Raw genomic sequence first — 24,597 nt, forward strand, 5'->3', positions numbered from 1 at the left:
GCCCGAATTTCCAACTAATTATTATATTGATGTGTTGACCGGGAATATAGCCAGGCTGCCCATTGCAATAACAGACTGACAGCTTTTCAAACCCATATGATTAAGACTGCATTAAACGTTCCCACCGAAAAAATAACGATCAGTGAAGTATAAAAACTCAATTTGTTTCAAACTGCTGCGAAAATTTTCAAATTCTAACTAGCGTATACTAAAGACGTCTTTGCTCCGAGTGTAGAAATCAAACAGGATTAGGGGACAATTGACTCAGTCTGTAACTCGACCCAGCTGTGCATGTTAACCCGTGAATGCTACTAAGAAACATTGACAGCAATATTGGTGTCGCCATGGCAACAAGGATTCATAAGCCGGGTACGGTTGTACATATGACTTCTTTGTATTCAACAGTTTGGTCGTGGACGCCCTGTTGCAGCCAACCAGAACCACTGAATTCAGTACTAAGTTGCTACTTTCACTTATTTTCAAGTAAGAATTTTTATTTGCTTTGCACCAAAGCGTTGAAAATATACAAGGATATAAACGTCATTCAGGGGTCACCTCGACCTCTATTTGCGTATGCGGGCCGGTGTCGTCACAACTCATGAGAACTTGAAGGGCAACACCAAAGAACGTATTTGTTTCTGTGGATGTGATGGTTCATATCTTCACCTCTTATTGTCGTCGATGTGATGCAGAATCAATCAAGAACGTGCAAAGTGTTAAGCGCATACAATGTATTTGAAACCTCGATTTAGATTTGCATAGTTAACCAGAAATACGATTAAAATGATAGTCATACATAGTTTAATCGAGATTGCAGATTTTCGAACAGAGGGAATTTGTAATCTGTTGATAAATCTCAACGCTGTCTTGGTAATTCGACGAATTATCAGTCTAATTCCATCCGAGTATATTGAATGGTACGATACTGCCAAGCCTATTGACATGTAAATAATGATATTGATCATGGGTTGGAAAGTAATGAAATTAACGCAATTCTATGCGGTTGCGAAGGTGAGTAAAGACACCCACCGAGTGTTAAGTATTTTCCCTGCTTTGAATTCTTAAACCTGGCAAGGTTCAGTCTTTTCATAGATGTATGTGTGTGTACTTATCACCGCTATAATGACACACTAAAGCGATATGGTGGACCTCTTTATTCGTACGATATTTTTAGAATAAATGCTTTGAAAACAAGCATAAAAGAGGCAAATAATTACAAAATGCGTACGTTTTTACACCAAACTCATATTTAAAATGTCACGTGATACCTATACCTGCAAAATTTTAATCGTCATTTGCATTATGAAACGTTAACGAAGCGTACGTGCTAGTGCCACATCACCAGGATTTCACACAGTTCCCACAACTTTTTCAGAGGATGGCGCCCTTCCCTCGAAACGAAGAGATCAATATTATAAATAATGTCATCTGTGAGAGCTGCTCATATCTTGACTTTTTCAACCTCAAAAATGCTAAAACTGATAAGTGGATACCAGATTGCATGAATTTTAATCGTGCAAGTCGGGCAAAAAAAACCAGAAGTTTTGTAAAAAGTATCCCGAAGTTTTCAACAAGCAACTATTCTACCAGAGATAAGACGACAAGATGTTAGCAGCATGCGTCCCAGGTAATAATTTGTTTGGATTAACACAAAAGATGGTTCTGTGGAATTAAAAATGGATGATTGTTCTTAGATAGCAGTGGATGAAATGAATGCTCTCTTGAAACATAATAGTCTTCACCATAGACCATCGAGGGTCCTCGTTGACAGTGTGCCATTGTGTTATTCACTCTTCCACTGAAATGCGTCCCGACATCTTTGTCATGTGCGTAAAACACATTTATGCATTGATGAATTTCATTGCATTTCTATGTTGCTATCTGAAAAGCACGCGGCCTTCTACATCATTATAACATTTTGCTTCTAACCACTTTTAACCTGCAAACTAAGATTAGCAGCACTCCACACTTGGCGGATAAAAAGCGTATTTTTCAAAACAGCGTTCAGTTTTCACCTCTTGTGATAGTTCTGTGATTTGAAGAACTGTCTGATTGGTTGTCAGTTACCTAATTCACATATTTTAACTAAATCCGGACCACTCATTGTAGAGCAGTTTCCTCCAACGGGTCAGCTTCTGGCTCCGAAGATCTCGCTGGCGGCGGCTGATAGAGATTGGGACTGGCTTTCTCCTGCAGTTGATACGCCGGTGGTAATCCGCCCCGTAAGGGGTCGTATCCGGCAGTGATTCTGTTCTTGGTTACAGCTGGTCCCCAGTCCCACGTCGGCCTCAACGATGCCCTGATGCGCTGCAAGACATTAATTATAGCAACATCTATTTCAATAGCTCAGACATGTATCATGGAGGTATCCGGAACGTATTATTTTACGTAAGATTAACCACGCTAACTGGCCAAGATTGACTTCTGACCTCTCCAGGTTAATATCTACTGCGTTTATGATGTCATATTCCGTCAGTTGAACTTGGCATTCACAAGGGGAAATAACGTTGTCATAAAACAGCATTCCAGAATGAAAACGTAAGTATTTACGACTGCCGCTTGCTGGCGCTCTTTATCTTGATATGCATATTTCATAATAGTTATTACACCTTGCCACGAACACCCGATTACATGTCAAAACTGTTAACTAAGCAATTACTGGGCAACATGAAAAAACTAAAAGATCAAGAAGTAAATACACGTATGTCAAGTCTGGGTCTTTACGTATTTTTACATTGTAGACTTGTGATACGCGAGGCAATTCAGCAAATTGAAAGGGAAACAAAATTTTCCACCCGAACCGAATATATGATTCATTAAAGCGCAAGCAGCTTCACGGGGCCCAAGCACTTGCATACATTGACTAAAGGTACCGGAATGACGTTTCTTATCCTTGAAGTTTTGAGATACAGTAACAATGGATAAAGGTTATCCAAGGTCATATCATCAATTTGAAGAAAAATTTATCACGATGCATACCATTATGCACTAGAAACAAAACCTGTATTTGCTTAACTTTCTAAAACACAGTAAAGTAGGTCACAGGTTATGTAAGGTCATCACAAATATTTAGCAAATAAATTTTGTGTTTTAGGCGCATTGGTTAAATCAAGGTCAAAGGTCATCCTGGTGACATTTTGGTAAAAATCCTTGCTCTCATACTTGTACCTTTTTTTCAAAATTCAAACCTGTAGCTCTATTGGCTTGCCCAGAATTAGATATGTGCATAATTAATGAGGTAAAGGAGGTGGTACCATTAGGTGCTTCATCCCACCAAATATGAAGGGTTTAGCACTTGTGATAACTGATTTAATAGGCATATTTGTTAAATAAACGTCAAAGGTCATCCTGGTCATATGACATTTTGGCAAAAAACTTTTTTTTCCCATACTTATCCCTGTATACCGAAAATCAGACCTGCAGTTCTATTTACTAACCCAGAATTAGATATGTACATCATAAATGAGGTATAGAATATGACGGTCAAAGGTCAAGGTGACCCTGAAATTAAGGTGTTGATTTTCGTCCAATACTGCATTTTTCAATAAACACTTGCTGTCTTTGACTCTTATATAGGCCAGAATAAGATATGGCCACAGAGTAGCCGCAGATGGATAGGGCAGGTCAAAGGTCATAGAAAATTCTGAAAAATAACACTTTTGAAATTTTCTTCTCAAAACCGACCAAAAAAGTTGCCAACAGATTTTTGATCGGTCACGTTTGATGCAAAGTCGGCGGAATATAAAATTTGAATGCAAAATGGCATCCAGGTCACATGATCCACCGTTATTTAATGGGCCATGAGCACTAGAACTCAGTAGGATTAATAAGCCCTGCAAGTTTGAAAAGGCTGCGCGCAACGGTTTTGGGGATCTAGCTTGGCAAAAAAAGTTACGAAAGAAGAAAAGAAAGAAGGAAATTGAACTCCAGTAAATACAATTGGGCCCAAGCCCACTGGAGCTTGGACTCCTAAAAACCGAATGATCACAACATCGGTATGCCTAGAATTAACGCGACGGTTGACAGTTATTTTGCCAGTTTTGAACCTTTCGCACAGAAGAAGTTACTATTAGCATGATAAACTTACATTTACGAGGCTACCTTCTCCCTTGAGAACCGCCACTACCATGAAGACAGGTAGGGTTACCATTGAAGATGCCGCTAGAATCCATCCGACGGCTTCAGCCCAGCCAGGAAATTCATAGTCACCATACGACGCTGGCGAGTATTTCACAAAACTAAAAATCATCACAAACTGTAATAAAGCATTCCAAGAGAGAGAGAAGGTTTATAACGGAATATAAATTCTGTTGCAAAATCTCTGTGGCAAAAGTACTTCATTGTGCGGAAGATATTTTTCTCGTGATAGAGAACGTATGATACGTACGATAGAGAAGCCTTAAAAATGACTTTCTCCTCGCGAAATGTCTAGAGAAACTAATATCCTTTATGACCAAACTCACAGTAATCTCGTTTTAGCTCACGATGATCGATGCGAATAAGGCGACAGTATTCTTAGTTTTTTGGTCCCAACGCGAGGTTTTTGGAGGATTTCATAAAAAGTGTATTTTGAACAGGACTTTGTCGCGTACCTTTTCTGCTTAAGAATCTTTGCTCACAACTTTTCTAAAATATACTGAGAGCGCCTTGCAGAATGTCACATGTAGTGTACATTATGGATATGAAAAATAGGGTTTCTACTTTGATTCTTGAAAGACCCAAACCACTATATGGAAACAATCAAAAAAATATAAACATTGCAACATGTAAAATTTTCTGAGTGTTTTGAACCGCTTGCCCGCTTATCATTTAAAAGTTTTGAGCGAAAAGCAGATAAATTAATTGCTTTGTCTTATGCGGCCCTGAAGAAATATAGTCCCAAGTCTTCGACGATAACAGGACGCGTCTGCTCCTGTGTTTGCAAAGCTATATCGTTCTCTCGTTAGTTTGTTGGTTATTTCACTATGTGAGATCTCTCCCTGATAATTGAGCCGCTCATACAGGCCAGGGATATGGTTTTCACTAGTGAAAGAGGTGAAACGGTTCTCTGTGTTCAAAACATAGTAGCGCAAATTGCTATTTTGTGGAGGGACCGTGGCTTAGATCGACAAGTTGAGACCGAACACAAAGACAACGATCTTGGTAGACACAAGTTAAAGATAGCTTTAGAAGAATAAAAATCACAGACGGAACTTACAGTCATTACTAAAGGCGACAGGGCCATCCAACACACTCGCCATCCCACCCAGTTTGGTAGAAATCCCTTCATCATGGCCTCTATATCCTTAGAAAATCTCTTCGCACCTGGATAAGACACAACGGAATGGTCGAATGGGGCCGAATGGGAATTGTTGCTGCTTATAAATATTCTAATATAGATGGAAACAATCTACATTGTAGATGTATATGTTACACTCAATTAACACTCATGGACACTACATGCAAGTTCATTTAGCACTGTGGACCCCTGGCGTGTGTGGCTTTGGAATGTAGGTTTGTAGATGGCTTCAAACATTTCTATGCTGTAGTCGTCGCCCTTCTCATTCATGCACAAGCTCCCAGTAGTTTTATAGCATTTGAGCACAGCTTCCGTCGAGGGCTTACAGCGACCCCTTGAGGTACTCATAACCCTCTACCCAATGGAGCAGTGAGGAGTGAAGTGCACGTGCCTTGCTCAAGGGCACAACACTGTGCTAGATTCTAGAACTCACCACACTCCGACAGTGAGTCCGTTACTCTGAACTTACCGGGTCTCGAACTCACCATCCTCTAATAGTGAGAAAGATACCCTAACCACTGTCTCACAGTGACTCCCTTAACTGCATATATCCAGAAAAATTCCGGTAGAAGTATCTGCAAGTTTTTCAAAGCGGAAACACGCTTATTCCTGGTTATTAAAGAAACTATCTTTGCTTGAGTCTTACGCTTTCGACAAGGAAATGTGAGTTTCTGAGTGCTTACCGTAAATGTAACATATAACTATGCACATTATCGTGGCTATGAAAAGAAGTGAGAACCCGGCCGAGTACCAGTCCATCAAAGTCAATATATATATTCCGCCCTGGAAAATAAAATCCGTCAAAACAATTTAAACCTCTAGTACCATTCATTCGGTTTGGATTCGCTGTCTTGTATGCAAAGTTGTAGGTTGAAAAATTCAGTCGTGTGTAGGTACTCGGCAAAATTCCAACCCTAACGGAAGTGGCTGACCACCCCATACATGAATGAATCTTTCAGTTTATGCTTAGTTGCTGGAAATTGTTCGGCATGGTATTTGCACGGAAACGCGTTTAAGGGGGCGCTGGACCCAACACAGCGTACTTTGCTCAAAATAACTTTGTTTTTGCAAATATTCATTCGGTTTTAATTAATTTGTTAACCCAAAATTTAAATGTTGATTGAATTCGCCTTTTAGCTTGTCAGGCAGTCATAAGTTGCGTGATAAAGAAATGTTAATTTATGCTGATGTACGCAATTACCCGATTTCCTGGTTTCTCTTTTCTCCCAATTCCAAAGAATTTAAATTCATTTTGCTGGGTCAAGTTTTCTTAAATTTTCACATATGTTCTTTTAATGCTATATAACATAACAACTATTTTGTTTACCATTAAAGTTCTTACACTTTGGATAAGAGGCATTTTAATTTTGCTAATCAAGTTTTTAATCACTTTTTTTAGTGTCAGTCTTTCAACCCACGACATTTAGAATGAGGATAGATAATGTAAGATAAAATAGTCGTTTTTTCAACATATACTCTTATTTCAAGTGAAATGTTACATTTCAGAAAACAGTATCAAGTTTTTGACTTAAATTAATTTTTATCATTAATACCAAAATTAAGAGTTTTTTACCCAAAATATGCTTCCTTCAGCCTTCGAGTGAACTACTGCTACCATGGTAAACTTTTGATTATCTGCTTCTTGAAAAAATATACAATGAGGGGGTTTCCTTGTCACCTTAAATGAGAAATATTTCTTCGAAAAAAAACTGTGTTGGCAACGTGCATTCCAGCTCCACCTTAACGGCTCTGAATTCATTTAAAGCGATCCCCCTGATTACGTACCCTGGTTGTGCACGGTAGACCACAAAGAAACATTATGGACGCTACAATGGCTGTGTACAGCGGTTTTCGATTCCGCAATCTTGCCGGCAGTTCATCCACAATGGCTGTCATCACAGTTTCAAACATGGCAAACTGTACAAGAAGGATATTGAGTATGAATATCAATAGTATTAGAACACAAATATCAACGGTATAGGAAGGTTACCTCCCGGGAACATTTCTCGCCTGGACAGCATATAACCCACAAGTTGATGCTTGGGTTGGGACACGGTTGGAACAAGTGTCCGAGAGAAATCTCCCGGAACCATCCTCACAAATTTATCGGTGACGGTTGTAAAAAAGACAATGGCGAAGTCCGTTTTACGTTGTTTACACATTTTCGGGAAAAGTATCTAACACTAGGATAACATTTTTAAAAATCGAAAAAACTTGTCAAGATCATATTAGACATGGAGAGAATATTTACCTTTCCAAAAAATGGAATTTCCTTATAAAAATAGTATTAAAATAACATTGGTATTCCTAGTGGTACTACGTAGAATGTGCATAAACTCTAGGTTTAAATTATCCATAAATACTTGTTTGCATTCCTCAGATTGTTTTCTTATCTCGGAATTACTTTCATTTAAATCCATCTTTTTCTCAGAGTGCCTTGAAAAATCAGAAAAGTATGCGTGCTAATCGCACACGTCACTACAGAAATATGATCATTCATAATGGTATATTGTTTCTCCCACGAGCAGCGACAGAATCATAGATTCGGGATAAAATACAAATAACCTGATATCAAAGTTCTCGTCGCATCTCCACAAATCAATGGCATCCATTACTAGACCATTACGTACCTGGCTGTCCAGACCCAACGTGAACAGCATAAAAAAGAACAGGAAAGACCAAAATGGCGCCCCTGGCAGTCGGCTCACCGCTTCGGGGTAAACTATGAATACCAGTCCCGCACCCTCATCGACCACGTCTTCGACCTCGACGCCACTGTCATGCGCCATGAACCCGAGAGTTGAAAATATGACGAGACCGGAGTACACACTCGTACCACAGTTTACCAGTGAAATAATTAAGGCATCTCTGACGAAGGAAAAACACGGAAAATATTTCAACTTAAATTCTACATCGAACATATTGTCGGGATTCAAATTGCATTGAGAGGCAAATCTCAAAAAAAACAAAAACAAACAACAAAACATACAGAACTACAATGATGAATCGTCATGAATTCTGACATGGGACATGGTCACTCAGAAACGAAGGGTCTGTTTCCAAAACAATGGTTAATGCAGTTGCTCATTTCCTTCCTTATCCCAAAATGAAGAGAAGTACACCTGAACCTCGCAAGAATAGGTATCCTAAACAATGGTAGCAAGCGGCATTTCACAAGTCTGTCACATCATGTACAAAAAGGCGGCCGTATCAAATGTCTCTGACATATATATATACATATATATATATATATATATATATATATATATATATATATATATATATATATATATATATGAATAAATCAAGGGTTTACCTGCATGCATTGTTGTTGAACTTATTGTAACTTGAGAAGGTGATGATTGTACCGAAGGCAATTCCCAAAGAGAAGAATATCTGACTTGCTGCATCTCGCCAAACCTACATAAACGAGTTAAAAGTTAGAATGTTGTACTGTCGCGGATATATAAATCAATTCCTTTGTGATATATTCTCGTTTATGTGACGAGATTTATTTTATTCTGCAACTTGAGATTTGTATTACAGTCGTCGGTCCGTATATCTGTGTTACCAGCCTGTTTTTCGATGTGTGGGTCGTACTTTGGTCACGTAATTTCCAATGGCAACTTCATGAAAGTATTTACTTAATAGTCATGTGAGCAAAGCGTGAATGAACAGTTGCCGACATCGACCAATCATATTTACGCAAGGGCAACTTGTATGGATAATCGCGTTATGAAACAAAAACCGAATATTTTTGAAATGGCAACTCAGAGGTTGCTCTCATGTTATTCTGAGTGCTGCAATTATCAGACTGGCGCGATCACTCGAAAGGGGTCAAAACTGGCTTTTTCAACCTCTATGGCCATTCAAACAAAGACATTCATCAGGCGGCATGTCTTTGATTAAAAAGTACACGCCAGGGTATTTTGTAAAAATGAAAAAATACGGAGAAGTATTTTATCGATGTGCCATGAAACATGCCTGCTATTTGTTTGCAGATCGTTGAAAGCGTGAATTAAAGAAAGAATGCACATAAAAAAAATACAAGTCTCTAATCATAAAAATCGGATTAGTAGTGGTTTACGGATTGAAGATGTTTCTAGTACTGCCGATTGACACTTCATACAAACTATGAGTTCTGGCTTTGGTTGTTCAGGGATATTCTTCCATTTGGATGACCGAAAGTTTACTCACCGTTGGATTGGCCAATAGCTCCCATCTCGGTTTGAGGTAAAACTCCAACCCTTTACCGGCGCCAGGCAGCATCACTCCTCTTATTAAAAGGATAGTCAATACGATATACGGGAAAACAGCTGTGAAATATACCACCTGGAAGGTATATCGGAAAAAAATATGAAAATGGTATTTTTTCACAAATGAGGCAGAACAGAGTTATTCGATTGGTAAGGTCATTTAAATATTCTTGGGTAGATGTGAACAAATATAAAGTGTCCATTTCTGACTTTGTCCCTAGGACCGTGCTTTGTCTCATTATGGTGATTCAACGGTTTTATCGAATTAGACTTAATGTTGTCACTTTGGGCCAGCTTGCAGTTGATGGTTGCATTGTGCTAGGAGGGCACACTTACCCATTCCAGACACCTGGTACCACCACTTAACAGTGGTTAAAAGTGGCCCTATCACTTGATTGTTTGATGGGCCTCGTAAAGGTTATTGGACCACACGATGTCTACGGTTGCACGTTGAGACGTATAATCATTGCATTTTGAACGATCAAACTTCAATTTTTAAGCGATAGTTTCAAGAGCATGGATATCATCGAATCATGACTGAAAAATCTTGAAAATCACATTTTATCACTTGCCTTGCCTGATGACTTAATGCCTTTGATAACGCATGCGTACACTATACACCAACAGAAGAGCAATGACAGAGCCAACTGCCAACGGATACCACCGATGTCATCCATGTCTTCGGAAATGTCCAAGACTTTTCGACTGCAAGATTAGGGAAGCATCTTTGATGCTATTATTTATTTTGATAAATAGTGATCAAATTACATTTAACAAATTAAAATTGTCTATTGATAAAGTAAATCAAAATTTTGTAAGAAGCACGAATAATATATACAACTGTAACAACTGTAAGTACATGCATACATACATACATACATACATACATACATACATACATACATACATACATACATACATACATACATACATACATACGTAGCATGTCGTATTTACTTGTAGTCCGTATTATAAGCAAATCATACTCACTAATAATATTCCTGACTGGGCCATATCTTCTTTTCTATCTGGTATGCGGTATTTGATTGGTTAATGCTAACATCAAAGCAATTGTCGCTATTCCAGTAATTGTAGCAGCCTGCCCAAGGCAATTGAGACGTCAACGATGCGAAGGTGTAAAACACCGTGTAAGAGACGATCACGTTGTAATAGATCACAACAAGGGCGGAGACAACTACCATGCCATAGCCAAGCCCTGTAAATTGAAAAATATGTACCCTTAACTTACTCTGTAAAAGTACCTTCACGTCACAAACGGTTACATTTATGTAATTACTGGCACTTGAACGTTACTGTATGAAAGTTTCACGACTGAAATTTGTTTCTTAGAGATGATTAGACTAATTTTGTCGCCAGCAGGCAAAGTTAATCCTGCCTCAACTTCTTCGATGCAACCTCGTGTCCATAACATCTTTTTTTCGAAAAGTGAAGACCCCGACCGTTCACGATATCTGGTGCACAGTTGTCCTTATGTGCAATCTTAAACAAACACTGAATCGCTAATTGCACAGTAAAAGAGAGGTGGAGAGAATTTTAAGCCCAATGATGTGATTGATTTCTTGCTGTTGATATACCTTTGAACATCGGACAGATTTTCCAGATGCTGATACAGCCGAGGCTGGCAAATTGCCCGAATGCTAGCTCCAGATAGAAGAGCGGAATTCCCGCCAACGCCAGCATGAGTACGTAAGGTATCAGAAAGGCGCCTAAAATAAAACAAACAAACAAACAAACAAACAAACAACAGTGTTGTGCATTTATCAGCTTGGGCAAGAACGTGATAATTTTAGGTAAAGAAATCATTTCATGACCTTGCCAGAGGGAAAATGCAATGGCTATTGAGTTAACGTTGCCATGACATCTATATGACCCTACATTTAAAACAGTGAGCATTGTCCTTGATGAATGGAAATTTGGAATCAAAACAAAGTTTGAAATGATCAACATCCTGGATCCTGGCGGAAATGACATCGTATATCGTTCGGGCCCTGTCAACTTAGACGCTTCAGGTCGCGTATTTACGATTGCACATTGTCAGCCTTGTCACACTTCACTGGCAAACTGGTGTTTCCCTTCCACTGTCGTACGTAACACCAGTTGACAAATCAAATGTAATGTGTATACGCAGTTATACAAAAAAACTCTTCACTCGGAGCAAGGCATTCACCTGTCAGCAAATGTGTAAACCGCTCTTTCTGAAAGTATATATATATATATATATATATATATATATATATATTATATATATATATATATATATATATATATATATATATATATATATTATATATATATATATATATACTCGTTTGTAGGATATTACACACGTACCAATCTTCTGGTTCAAATAGTTTATTATAACAGCACAACGTTTCGTCCTAAAGTAGGACTTCCTCAGGTGCTACAGATCAAAAAAGTTTCAACACGGAGTAAGTCACAGTGATATTTAACGTACAAAAGGACGAAACGTTGTGCTGTTATAATAAACTATTTGAACCAGAAGATTGGTACGTGTGTAATATCCTACAAACAATTTATCATAACCACGCCACCGACAACACTGGGGACAACCTGAAAAACCACAGTCGAACAATAATATATATTATATATATATATATATATATGTATATACAACACGACGAAAAACATTTTCAAATTTCCGAAAAGGTTAGATTTCATGATATTTTTACAGAAAAATTATAAAAGGGTACTAAATTTCTCTTTAAATTCATAAATTTCTGAGAAAATAACAGCATGAGGCATTTGCAAATCACTTCCTTCTATTTGTACCACAAGAAAAATGATTTACATCATTTTCTGGTTGCAAAATGTAGTAAATTTGTGCCATGGAAATAATCGAGGTTTTATCTTACTCATTTACACAGCAGTACCTTTCACTTTGAAATTCAGATTATTTTTCTGTCTCTCTAATCCAGGTTATAATTCTAAGGAATATTTCAGAATGCGATAAATGATCAAGGAATTACAGCTGAAAAAATGAAACTGCCAAAGTTGCATTGTCAAACCTTCATTTTTTCAAAATATTTTCCCTTTTATGTCTTTTTGCCATGTAATGCAGTAATATTTAAAGAAATAATTGCATTCAACCAGTTCAATCCCAAGTCTAGAAAGAAATTGACAAATTGCTTTAGAAATTAATAAATTGTTAAACATTTTGGAATTTTGATGAAGTAGTTGCAGGACATGTCTTGCAACTGAGGTGGATGTCAGTTGCAGGACATGTCTTGCAACTGAGGTGGGTGTGTCAGTTGCAGGACATGTCTTGCAACTGAGGTGGGTGTGTCAGTTGCAGGACATGTCTTGACAACTGAGGTGGGTATGTCAGTTGCAGGACATGTCTTGCAACTGAGGTGGGTGTGTCAGTTGCAGGACATGTCTTACAACTGAGGTGGGTGTGTCAGTTGCAGGACATGTCTTGCAACTGAGGTGGGTGTGTCAGTTGCAGGACATGTCTTGCAACTGAGGTGGGTGTGTCAGTTGCAGGACATGTCTTGCAACTGAGGTGGATGTGTCAGTTGCAGGACATGTCTTACAACTGAGGTGGGTGTGTCAGTTGCAGGACATGTCTTGCAACTGAGGTGGGTGTGTCAGTTGCAGGACATGTCTTGCAACTGAGGTGGGTGTGTCAGTTGCAGGCCATGTCTTGTACCTGAGGTGGATGTGTCAGTTGCAGGACATGTCTTGCAACTGAGGTGGGTGTGTCAGTTGCAGGACATGTCTTGCAACTGAGGTGCAAGATTTGGTACAGCAAGTGTTGGTTCAAGCGAGGTGAATGAAAACTCAATGATGTTTACCATGGGAAAAATCACATGAATTAGGAACATAAAGTTTTTTCTTTGAAAAAAAGTCATGTTTAATACCTTGTGTTTAATACTTATTATGAAAATACATTATAAATCTTAACTGTATTACAAGTATTGACTGGGCAAGAACATATTGCACTCATGCAACGTGTCAATGAATAACATTTGTACTTTTCAATGAGAAATTTCAAACAAAAAAAGGTTGACAGAGCATTTCCAGAAAACTCCCAGACAGGCGACATTGCAATGGTCATCATGAAAAAAGCTATGTACATACATATATAATCAATATAAAACAATAATGATAGCAAATAACATTATTGTCAACCTTATCAATAGTCTACATACCAACATCAATATCAGGTAGCAAGAAAGGCTATTTTAAATAAAAAACATACATTTTTCAAGCAAGTTACCATAATACAGACTTCAAACTCTCAGTGTAGCTTTGGTACATATTAACTGTCATTAGAAAAATGCATAGGTGTATAATCACTGAAATTTGATACCTTTGAAAAATACTCAGCTTTTTTTCAAATTTAAATTTTTATCTCAGGTTCTTTCCTTGATTTTAAATTAAAATTACCAAAGTATGAGTATAATCAGACTGCTATTTGTAGTTTGGATGACCCCATTATGCTAATATCCATCTGTAAAATATTGATGTTTGTGTAACACAGTTATCAAAAAGTAACAACTGGTTGCATACCAACCACACTCAACAGGAGAAAAACTGTGCATTTATTTAAAATAACCCTTTAAATGCTTTGGAAAAGATCAGTAGGTGTGTTGTTTGGTTTGCCAGAAAACTCCAATCTAAAAAAAAAACATAAAAAAGGCCAAAATGCTGAAATTTCTGAATTTAGGCTATTTTCAGGCATGTCTCTAGAGGTCATTAAGCTATATTTTCTCAAAAACTCAGCTCTTTTGAACTCTCAGCAACATTATGAACTGAAAAAGATTACATTTACAGCTGTCCTCCATGTTACATGTATATGCAAGCAATGACTTCCTAAACTTTCACAGATTTGCTTTTTCCTATACAAACATTTTGGCAGGGAGTTGGGGTTATTACAGTCTTTCCCAAGCAACTAAGAACAATATTGTTGATCTAAATGTTATCACAATACTGCAATTGGTTTCCTTGACAGGAACTGGAATTTTAGCAGCAGTAATGTTGGAAGACACTGTATCTACATGAACAGGAATCTTGAGAGGCTACACATTGTCTGCGACATTTTAGGTGCAGTGATGGACATTGAATCTGATGAATGAAGACCATCTTGTTAACCTGTTATCTGAGGTGTATAGCGAAGGGTGATTTTACTGATTAGATGAATTCTGCTGTCCATAATTTTACTGTTCATTCATCTGTCCACTGAATTTGGTATAACAGTGTTTAAGCTGTTTTGAATAATTTTCTGTTTCTTTCTGTATGTCAGTGTTAAATGTGGAAATGAGCTTTATAGATCAAACAGTTTCAAGGTCACATTAGGATAGTCCTTGAGAGATTTAGGGTCACATCTTGATGGTTCTGAAAGTTTCAAGGACTCATCTGGGTGGTCCATCTCAGTATTTGGTGTACAGGTAGATGCAGGGGTTGAGATGTGAATTTGTTCAAATGAACACATCAGTGTCAAAAATGTACAAATGAGGTAAGAAAAAGTGAAATCCTGCAAATGTGCAGGAGTGATAGCATGCCAGTAAGAAAAAGGCCAACTCCACTGATCTTGAGTCATTGCCTGTCATTGTTTATGAACTTTTACATATTAACAGACCTGCTGAAACCATAGACAGTAGAAGGGGGAGACCATCTATACTCAAACTAAGAGGGGCTTGTTTCTGCTGTGCATGTTGCTAGAGTTGACCTCCAGTACCTAAAGTTTCAGACCTTAATTAATTGTCATTCTTGTTTTTCTGGTTTAAATATTTCTTGTTGTTTTTCTGGTTGTACTGTGCAGAAATCATTGTCATAACATCAACGTAGAATTTCCTCCACTGAATAGATAGAAACAACATTTATTGTTGATCATTGGTAACCCATACTGGTATATACCAATTCTGATCAAATTAGAGTGACACCGTATTATTGCGGTATTTTTCTTTAATTGTTAAGGAGAAAATATGTCTTTAATTTTACATACATTCACTTAAAAGTAATCAGTGATTGAACTGTTAAAGCTGTTCAATTATTAATCTTGAATGAAATTTTAATTTAGGTTATTTTCAACTATGTTGATGGATATAGCTTCTTATCTCACATGGCTTTATTAGGAGGCAGTTTAAAATCACATTTTGATTTCTTCACCATCAAATTTCAGAGTTAGATTCAAGCTTCTTTGTGAAGGCTTAAGAAACCTAAATGTAGGCATGAATGCATATGTCAGTATGTATCTAATGGCAAGGACACATGAGTTCAGGTTTATTCTAGACTGATGATGCAGATGACATGCAGAGGAATGTAAATACTTGAATAAACAGCATTAACAAAAGGTTATGAGTTGAAGTATTGATGATGTTCTTGTATTGTAATGAAATGTGACTCAGTATTTGTGAAATATGTTTTTACAGTCCTTTACGTCAAAACTTGATCTTTTTACACAGTTTAAGAGTGCCATATGAAATATAATGGAACTCAGTTTGGTACCCTTATGTGATGTAATTTTTCAGATGACATTATAATTTATGGAAAATTTATTATTTCCTTATATTTTTTTCAAACTGATTTCCTTGAAAGGCCCTAAGTAGGTGTTCTTTTTATGTTTCAAGATGTGATTTGACATGACAAAGTTTGGTTGTAATTAGTTATCTTGTTAACAATACAATCATTTCAACAGTGAATAAAAGTCCTGTTTAAACTTATATATCTTCAGCTGGTTTTGTGATTAACACCTCAGTTACAAGACATGGCCTGCAACTGACACACCCACCTCAGTTGCAAGACATGTCCTGCAACTGACACACCCACCTCAGTTGCAAGACATGTCCTGCAACTGACACACCCACCTCAGTTGCAAGACATGTCCTGCAACTGACACACCCACCTCAGTTGCAAGACATGTCCTGCAACTGACACACCCACCTCAGTTGCAAGACATGTCCTGCAACTGACACACCCACCTCAGTTGCAAGACATGTCCTGCAACTGACACACCCACCTCAGTTGCAAGACATGTCCTACAACTAACACCTCACACCCCCTTCATCAATACAGTTGCAGTATTTTAGTCCCAGTTACACTGTAAAGTTAATGTTCAAGGATAGAACACCAATTAAACGCCTTTTTGTAACACTTTTTGAACGCCTCTGGACGTTCAGAAATTTAACACTACGTGTTCAACCAACGTTCAATTTTTGAACACACGTGTGCAGATTTTGAACGCTACGTGTTCATCAGACATTATATTGAACACCATGGTGTTCCATATCTGAACACACGTTGCACAGGAAATGTGTTCAAAAATTTGAACGCTTTTACGCGTTCAAAGGGCTGTAACACTTTTTGAACGCATGGACGCCGTTCAACGATAAGCGTGTTAAAGGCTAGAACACATGAAGCGCGCTTGTTGAACACCTTTAATTTTGGGCGTTCAGGGGGTGTTCAAGCCTGGAAATAACATTACAGACGATTTATATCCAGTGAAATTATTTTATTCTAAAAATACACGAAACATTTCTAGAGTAAAATACAATAATTTACTGTAAAATGGGCAAACAAACATTGCAACTTTGTATGTAAAGTTTGTCAGAGGAAAAAACCAACAGTGTTAACACCTTCCTATCAAAAAATAAGCAATAAAAATCACCATATTGTGGATTACATTTTATGTTCATACATGTTTAAAATGTACAAAAAATCATCTAAAAAGCTCAAAATCTGGCATACTTATTGTGTTGAAAGGACCTATATGTATGAAATGCATTCTGCATTTTTGTAAGATGGTTTCTTAAAGACATTTCCTCTTGTATAGACAATTGTAAATTTTGAAGAAAAAAGAAGTTAGTCAAGGCTTCTCTGGTTCACATGGTATGTAGTTGTCAACACTAAAGTAAACACAACATGTCAAGTTGTCAAAGTGTCACAGTAAGGCACAACATGCAGAAAGTGGGGAAAGTGGGTCCTTGGCAGGGTAAAACCTATTTCCTTGTCCAACAAAGTCCTTCATAAACAAAAAGGTTTGTTTTTTTGTAATATCTTTAAATAAACCCTGAAATAAATGGGTGACATTTCAAAAATATACTTCTCGGGAATTTAAAAGATATTCGTAAAGACCTTTCAAATTCTGGTGTACCCTGCTATTAATTTTTATACAAATATTTTTACCACAAATTGTAAAAATCACCCTTAAAATGAAAAAATGTACATTTCATCATAACTTGAATATATCACATTCTGGTAATCCCTAATGTCTTAAAAATGTCTGATATGTCTTTAATGTCCTAAAAATACAAAGTTGCAAATTTCTGCATAATTTGAACAATCTGAAAAAGACTATCAGTAGAGATCTATGTCCTAAATATCAAAGCTGTTCGATTAGCAGTTTTGGAAAATATCTTTTAAAGATTTTTTGACCAAAAATGACAAAAATGGCCGTGAAAATTTGAAATCACAACTAGCACAAATTTGACAAAGGTCATTTTAGGGACATGTTTACCAAATATTGAAGACGTCAGTAAAAGAGAAGAAGATTTTTGCCAAAAAAATAGCAAAATTAGCCTCAAAAATATAAATTTGCATATTTCATCATAATTTGAACATATGTGATTAGGGTAATCCCTTGGGATCTGTAATCCAAATATTAAAGGATTCGTACAGGCTGTTTTGAAGAAAAACCTTTGGATGTACAAATTTAAGGACGATGCTACACATCCACCTATTTAGCTGACAGGAAAGCTAAAACCCAGTTGCTAACTACAAGAGACATGTTGAGCTACAATACAAAATAATCTACGGTTTGGTAGCAGGCTATGATCAACTAAATGTTACAAGGGCATAAGCTCTCAAAGACGTGAAGTCTCCTTCATCAGTTGACAGAAAATTCAGAGTGAAAATTACAGAAAAATCAGTAATTCAGAGTGGACATTTTTACTCAGAATGGTCTGTCGCTTTCAGCTTTAATTTAAATAAGGGAGACTACACGTCTGTGAAAGCTTATTCTCCGGCAACATTTAGTTGATCATAGCATGCTACCAAAGCGTAGATTAATTCAAAACAAAAATACATAAATTTATCAAAATTCAGTTACTGACCTTGGAAGTTTAAATCTACATTAGAGATGAACTGAGGTTCTCAAGCTTGTTTCCAGACAGCTACCTGTACACTCATCTTCTTCGTTATCTGTACCACCAGCTTCTATAACAACTCTTAGATTTTCAGTTAAATCCAACTTTTTACATCCTGAAAAAAATGCAACAATAGGTAATATGGCGAGATGAAGCTTTAAATGAAAGACAAGGGCTGATTAGGTTAAGGAAAAGGGGAGACTTTCATATACAGTGCCTCTCTTCAATACTGTTACAAAATATTTGCTGCTTCTTGTCATCAACTGATTAAATAAAAAAGCCAAACTCTCATATGCTGAAACAATACATTGTGTACTCTATCATGTTTAACTGATGTTTTACATGCGATTGTCTCTACTAAAAGACATGTGTCAGCTGTGATTACGCAGCGGTACTATGCAAGACGTATCGATCGCGCTCAGGTCAAGGGCTATCGCTACAGTTGTGTTGCGATGACCCTTGCATGACCCGAGTGAGATCGATCGATATGCCATGGCCAAAAGTACCACGGCGTAGTCACAGCTCGTTGTTGGTATAGCAGCCACTGAAAGAAAAAAGGTTTCTTCACGTAGTTAAGCTATTTCAAGGTACAATACAATTAATTTCAAAGGACGATAATATAGATGCTTCAAAAATCTAACAACTTTTACTATTTTGGAGAGGAAACTTACCCTTTCTGGTCTTGCTTCCGCACGATCACGACTTCAGGGTGCGCTTACAAGAAAAATGTCGCAACTTCCGTTTTGATGCATCATGGGATAGGAAAAGACACCAACTTGAACACCAAGTGTTTAGAAGTAGAACGCCTCTTGCACGCTGATGTAAAATTAAAACGTTCATGGTGGTTTTCTGATTTTCTTTTCTAATTTCTAAATTTCAACACGTAATAAACGTGTAAAATTGTTTTGTATACTTCCTTTTTTAGAAAAAACATGCTTTCAGCAATTGTGGGCCGGAAATATTTTCACATAGTGTGAAATTCGCTACATCAAAATCCGTGTACGATTGCCTGACAGTGAAGCAATAGTAAATTTAATATAGCGATTGTAAAGTAAAAAACAGAACAGACTGTTAATTGTTTCACAGTATTGTAAAATTTCTGTGATGCTGAGTTTTTGAACACTTGAAGGGGATCGTTGTTAACACATAGTGTTTCAGGTTTAGAACATCATGTTAATAATATGAACACTAGTGTTAACAATATGAACACTAGCCGTTCAAATTTGAACACCGACATCTACATTTGAACACGTAAAGACGCGTCTAGCGTCCGCTATTTTTACAGTGTATAATGTTGGAATTTTTGAAACTTTTTCCGCGCACAAGCCAAATTTTTTATATATTTTGTTTAATTTGCTTCATTTTTTGGAAATATATGAAATTAACATTTCTGAACTTATACCCAAATATTTCCATAAATTGTGAATTCTGACGGAAGCTGATAGAAATGGTGCACGAATCTAAGGAATTAACTATAAAAAAATTAAAAAGAATACTGTTTTGAAAAATATAAATATTTATCAAGGAAAAAGAAGAAGAAAAGCTACTTTTCGGAAATTGGAAAATACTTTTCGGGCCTGTTACATATATATATATATATATATATATATATATATATATATATATAATATATATATATATATATATATATATATATATATATATATATATATATTATATGACCTAAGTCAATTATCCTAGAACAAAGTCTGCTATTAAAACTATATGAATACCAAAAAAATACTTATCAGAGGAATTTATTTATTGTTCTGTGTGGAAAACGGGACAAATATGGTTAAACCCAGAATTCAACTGGACCATGATACAAACAAAGCCGCGTACACAAACGCTGACAGAAATACGTGTAGTTCTATACGATACGAGTTTGTACACATGAGTAAGAATGTACCGGCATCACGTGATGTCTTGGGCGTAGTGAGTGTGCAGAACACCGTGCGTCCTTTTAATTCCCGGCGGAGTAGAATCATTGCAAACATTATCATTATATTATCATTATATTGCTAGACGTCCTAGTTACATGAATATATTTGTAAGCTGTTTGTAAAAGGTTGACTCCAGTGGGTGTCAATGTTGATAAAACTTAACGTGCATGTCTTACGACAGTGACTTTATGGTTCTAAAATTGTCTTGTGTCAACTGGCATGCCTAAAGTGCTTTGCATATTTTGTCAAATTCAGTGTTTTTTTTTCTTCAAATTAATTGTTTCTCAATGCTTTGGAACGGGCAAAGACCAATAGACGACGGAAGTTTAGGACTATAAAAGGCGTCTTCAAAGACAATTAAGAACAGTTGTCGTCATAAATGGCACATTATCACGTGATTTACTTGGTCTGGCCATAGTGAGGTTAGGTACGCCTGAGTCTTAATTCAAGAGCCCTCTTACTTCAACTGTAACTACCACAATTATTCACTTCATAAGCTACTTGGCATGTTCACACCAACATGTCACATTTCTGATTCACGTTGGAGAGATCATGCATGCAGTCTGGCATGTTTTCAAACGGAGATGTAGGCATCGATTCACACTTCAGTTCCTTTCCATTGACATAGTGTTGAGCTTTGAATCCGCCGCGAACGAAGCCCAATGGCATGGCAGTGGTTTAATATGTACACAGAGGACTTTAACTTTACAATATTGACCAAAGTGACTTGGATGCGACCCGTTATAAACAGATGGGCTGAAGACAGTACGAAAACTTTGGAACCTTAGGGGTGGAGAAAGCAAATGACCAATGAGCACTCCTCAAACGAAAATATGCTTCGCTCGATAATACAGAGTGTGAGAGCAAATCGAGCCCACACTAGTGTTATCACACTTCCAGCGTACCAGGGAGGTGAGAAAACGTGGTCACGGCTTTTGACGAACAAACTTTTTTGTATTGTCAAGCAGTGCGATATGTGAAATGGCCATGTCGAGTGTGTTGTGACGCTCTATCTCAGGGCTCCCTCATAAAGGAGAGAAGGGTACTCCATAATTTCAATACACGTCACTTTCGTTTAATCATTTCATTCTGAAAAATAAGAGTATCTGCTTCGCGGCAACAATCAGGAAGGTTAGCGCCATTAAAATATTGACATTATGACATGAAAATAATCACAGTAATTAAAAACTTGGAAGTGTTTTAAAACTAGGCTGACGTCGATCTGAACCGCGTTTTCTACAGTGACATTTTGGAAAGTCAAGTTTGCATTAGTGTGTATCGACGACGACGCACGCAGACTTTGAGTCCCAAGTGTCTTCTTTACAATTCTTCAGAATCATTGTGATCGACGGTCTACTGTGCTGAAACGACATTTATCGCTATCCCAGATAACAGACTAGAGACAAAAGTTACTGCATAAAATTATCATAATCAACCGAGTCACAGACAGCTTCAAAGCCAAGCTTCTTGTGTAATTTCAACGATACACGACAATCGATTAGTTGGTAGAAAAACAAAAGTCACAGTTTCATATACATGGTTTAACCATGGGTAAATTTTTCGAATCTAACAACCGTAGGAAAACGAAAGTGATAATTGTGTACATCGATAGAGGTAAAGCAGCGCATTTATTTGCAATAGCAATGTTACATAGTTCTACGATACCTCCACCATTCTTGTAACACAGATATGGAAATCGCCAGACATTTCCGAGACCGACGGCAAATCCAATACTTGACAAAATGAAGTCCGCTTTGTGGCCCCAGTATCCACGTCCGTTCTCTTGCTCTTCTTCATCGACCTCTGCATTTGTCCGTCTGGCTTTCTTTTGCATGAATTGAAATGAAAAGACAGAAAAGAAAGAGACTCAAAAGAAAATAGTTGATTCCTAACACTTCATTATGCATTACAACCTGTTGCATGAGTCTGTCTCGAATACTTTTCTGTCTCCTACAGACCTTCCTCCTCTCCCCTTCTCTGATTTTGTCGGTCTTTCTTCCTATGTCAATATAACATAATTTGAATTTTCTAAATCTTAATCGGTGAGATTTTACGTATGAATAAGATATAGGTGTATTTGAACAAGAGTTTGAGGAGGCGGAATAACACGAAGTTGCCCCTTTCGTCAGTTTCTCTCTCCCGACCCCTCCACACCACATACTACCTTCCCCTTCCTATCTGATTTGTCTGATTTTCGTAAACTGTTACTTTGAAGTTCAAAAGCATGCCCGCATACAAAAGTATCCCATTGGCTGTACGTCTCTAGGCTTTGAGCCAGTTCGCTGATACGCTAATCGAAGCCCGTTGATGTGTTAAATATAAATAATTCCCCCGCCGGCGAACAGCTTGCGATATCATTTTACCGGGACGCAGGCACCTACACTGACCGTGTGTGTCACACCGTGTCTGTCACACTACTTCCTTAATTGTAACTGTATCGATCTGTTCAGCTGTCGTTCCCGTTCACAAGACAGTTGTTTCATTGGCGAGGAATTCACACGGCGTCAGTTATATGAAAATCACATGCCTCCCATCGTGCACGGAACTTTTCACTGAAACTCTGCTGAGGCCCTGAATCGATATTCCCAGACAGGGGATAATGGGGCGTTGTTGGGGGTTTGACCCACACAGCGGGATTTAATGCATACGACGGGACGAGTTGAAAGCACTCTTTTAGGTTCACTGCAATCTTAGGTTGTGCTAAACGAAAATGGTAACGCAACGTAGAATCAAAATAAAAAGTCGCCAGTTCAATGTACCCTACGATATTTTTTGGCTTTCAGAATCGCCTGATATGCGATTATTGTAGTCAGTAGCGTTCCCGACATGACCTTATACAAAGATTTTAAAGTTCTGCACAAAGCAGCGGGGTAGATCTTAACCTTTGTATTTCTCTATATAAAATGGCTGTTGGCAGATCTTTTGTTCGGTATGGCTTGCCGTTCATTGTGTCAGTTTTACCTCATGCTATAATTGCTATTCTAACTAATCTCTTAGCCAAGGCCATGGGAAATTTCTGCCAAGAAAGCCAGGGCTCTATTTGCAATCAAAATATTTGGAACACTGTTCACCGCTCAGCTTTTCTCTTTTCTGTTCATAGTGAGTGTGTTGAACAAGTCCCAATCGGCTATTGGCCTCCGCGTGAAAAGGTACACAAACAAGCGGTGAAATGTTGTTCCGCATGAGTGAAACCACCACTGTGAGCCTTTCTGCGGCTCAGTGCGGTAGGACTAGAGATTTTCAGCGAAACTTCAAAACGTAGCGAACGACATCGACGGAGATCTTGTTGTTGAACATTTTAAACTATTCTAAAATGATAAGATTCCCCGTTTTCGTCGCATTGTAGCTTCACGGAGCAGGGATTATTTGATACTTATGATTAAGAAGACCGAAACTTACCCTTCTTTCTCTGTCATCGACGTCATAACTGTTTCCACGCCTGAAACAATGTCGAATAAACCTGGCCATCGTGCAAACTGGAGGACCAGTTCACGCTCACACAAAGGAGTTTGCTGTGTATGGCTTCAATTAGACTAAATGCGCTAGCCGTGCGAATATGTCCCTTGCCGGCATTCTAGGCGTGACCACAACAAAGTGACGGTGGTATATGTTTTGTATTCAATTCACGTTCAATGCAAATTACGTTCACTTTTCTGATCAAGTGAAAGTTCATACTTCATGAATATGCAAAACAGGTATACCCAAATGTTCTTTACACACTATAACGATGAACCTGGTATCTGCTCAGTACCCAAGATGCATCGCCTGTCCCGTATCACAATTGATAATAGTCATTAGCAGTAATAGTCTCCCTTCTACTGCTTACGGATTATGTTTGAGAGAACCAATATGCCGATGCAGTCTAACAGAGTCACACCTTGAGGATGATTTAAAGGGCAGCAACTGTAGCTTTGTCATGTTTTCATTATTTTTGTTCTCGAGAGATTTCTTCGATCATTCTCGTATGTGAAGTAGCCTTGCACACACTACAC

The 24,597-nt window shown here is 37.7% G+C and overlaps 1 protein-coding gene across 1 annotated transcript; it reads right to left on the reverse strand.

Annotated features, from left to right (window-relative positions):
- Positions 1 to 1,139: 1,139 nt before the first annotated feature.
- LOC139131855 (sodium-dependent proline transporter-like) lies at positions 1,140 to 24,597 on the reverse strand. Its single transcript, XM_070698146.1, has 13 exons — positions 24,005 to 24,597; positions 22,271 to 22,430; positions 11,130 to 11,261; positions 10,525 to 10,750; positions 10,107 to 10,239; positions 9,476 to 9,610; positions 8,595 to 8,698; positions 7,909 to 8,146; positions 7,064 to 7,195; positions 5,962 to 6,061; positions 5,198 to 5,304; positions 4,088 to 4,255; positions 1,140 to 2,307 (listed from the first exon to the last, which is right to left on the reverse strand). Exons 1-13 carry the CDS (start codon positions 24,071 to 24,073, stop codon positions 2,101 to 2,103), a joined length of 1,911 nt encoding a protein of 636 aa, XP_070554247.1. The 5' UTR covers positions 24,074 to 24,597; the 3' UTR covers positions 1,140 to 2,100.

The sequence above is a fragment of the Ptychodera flava genome, chromosome 4, assembly GCF_041260155.1.
Source record: "Ptychodera flava strain L36383 chromosome 4, AS_Pfla_20210202, whole genome shotgun sequence".
Classification (NCBI taxonomy): Eukaryota; Metazoa; Hemichordata; class Enteropneusta; family Ptychoderidae; genus Ptychodera; species Ptychodera flava.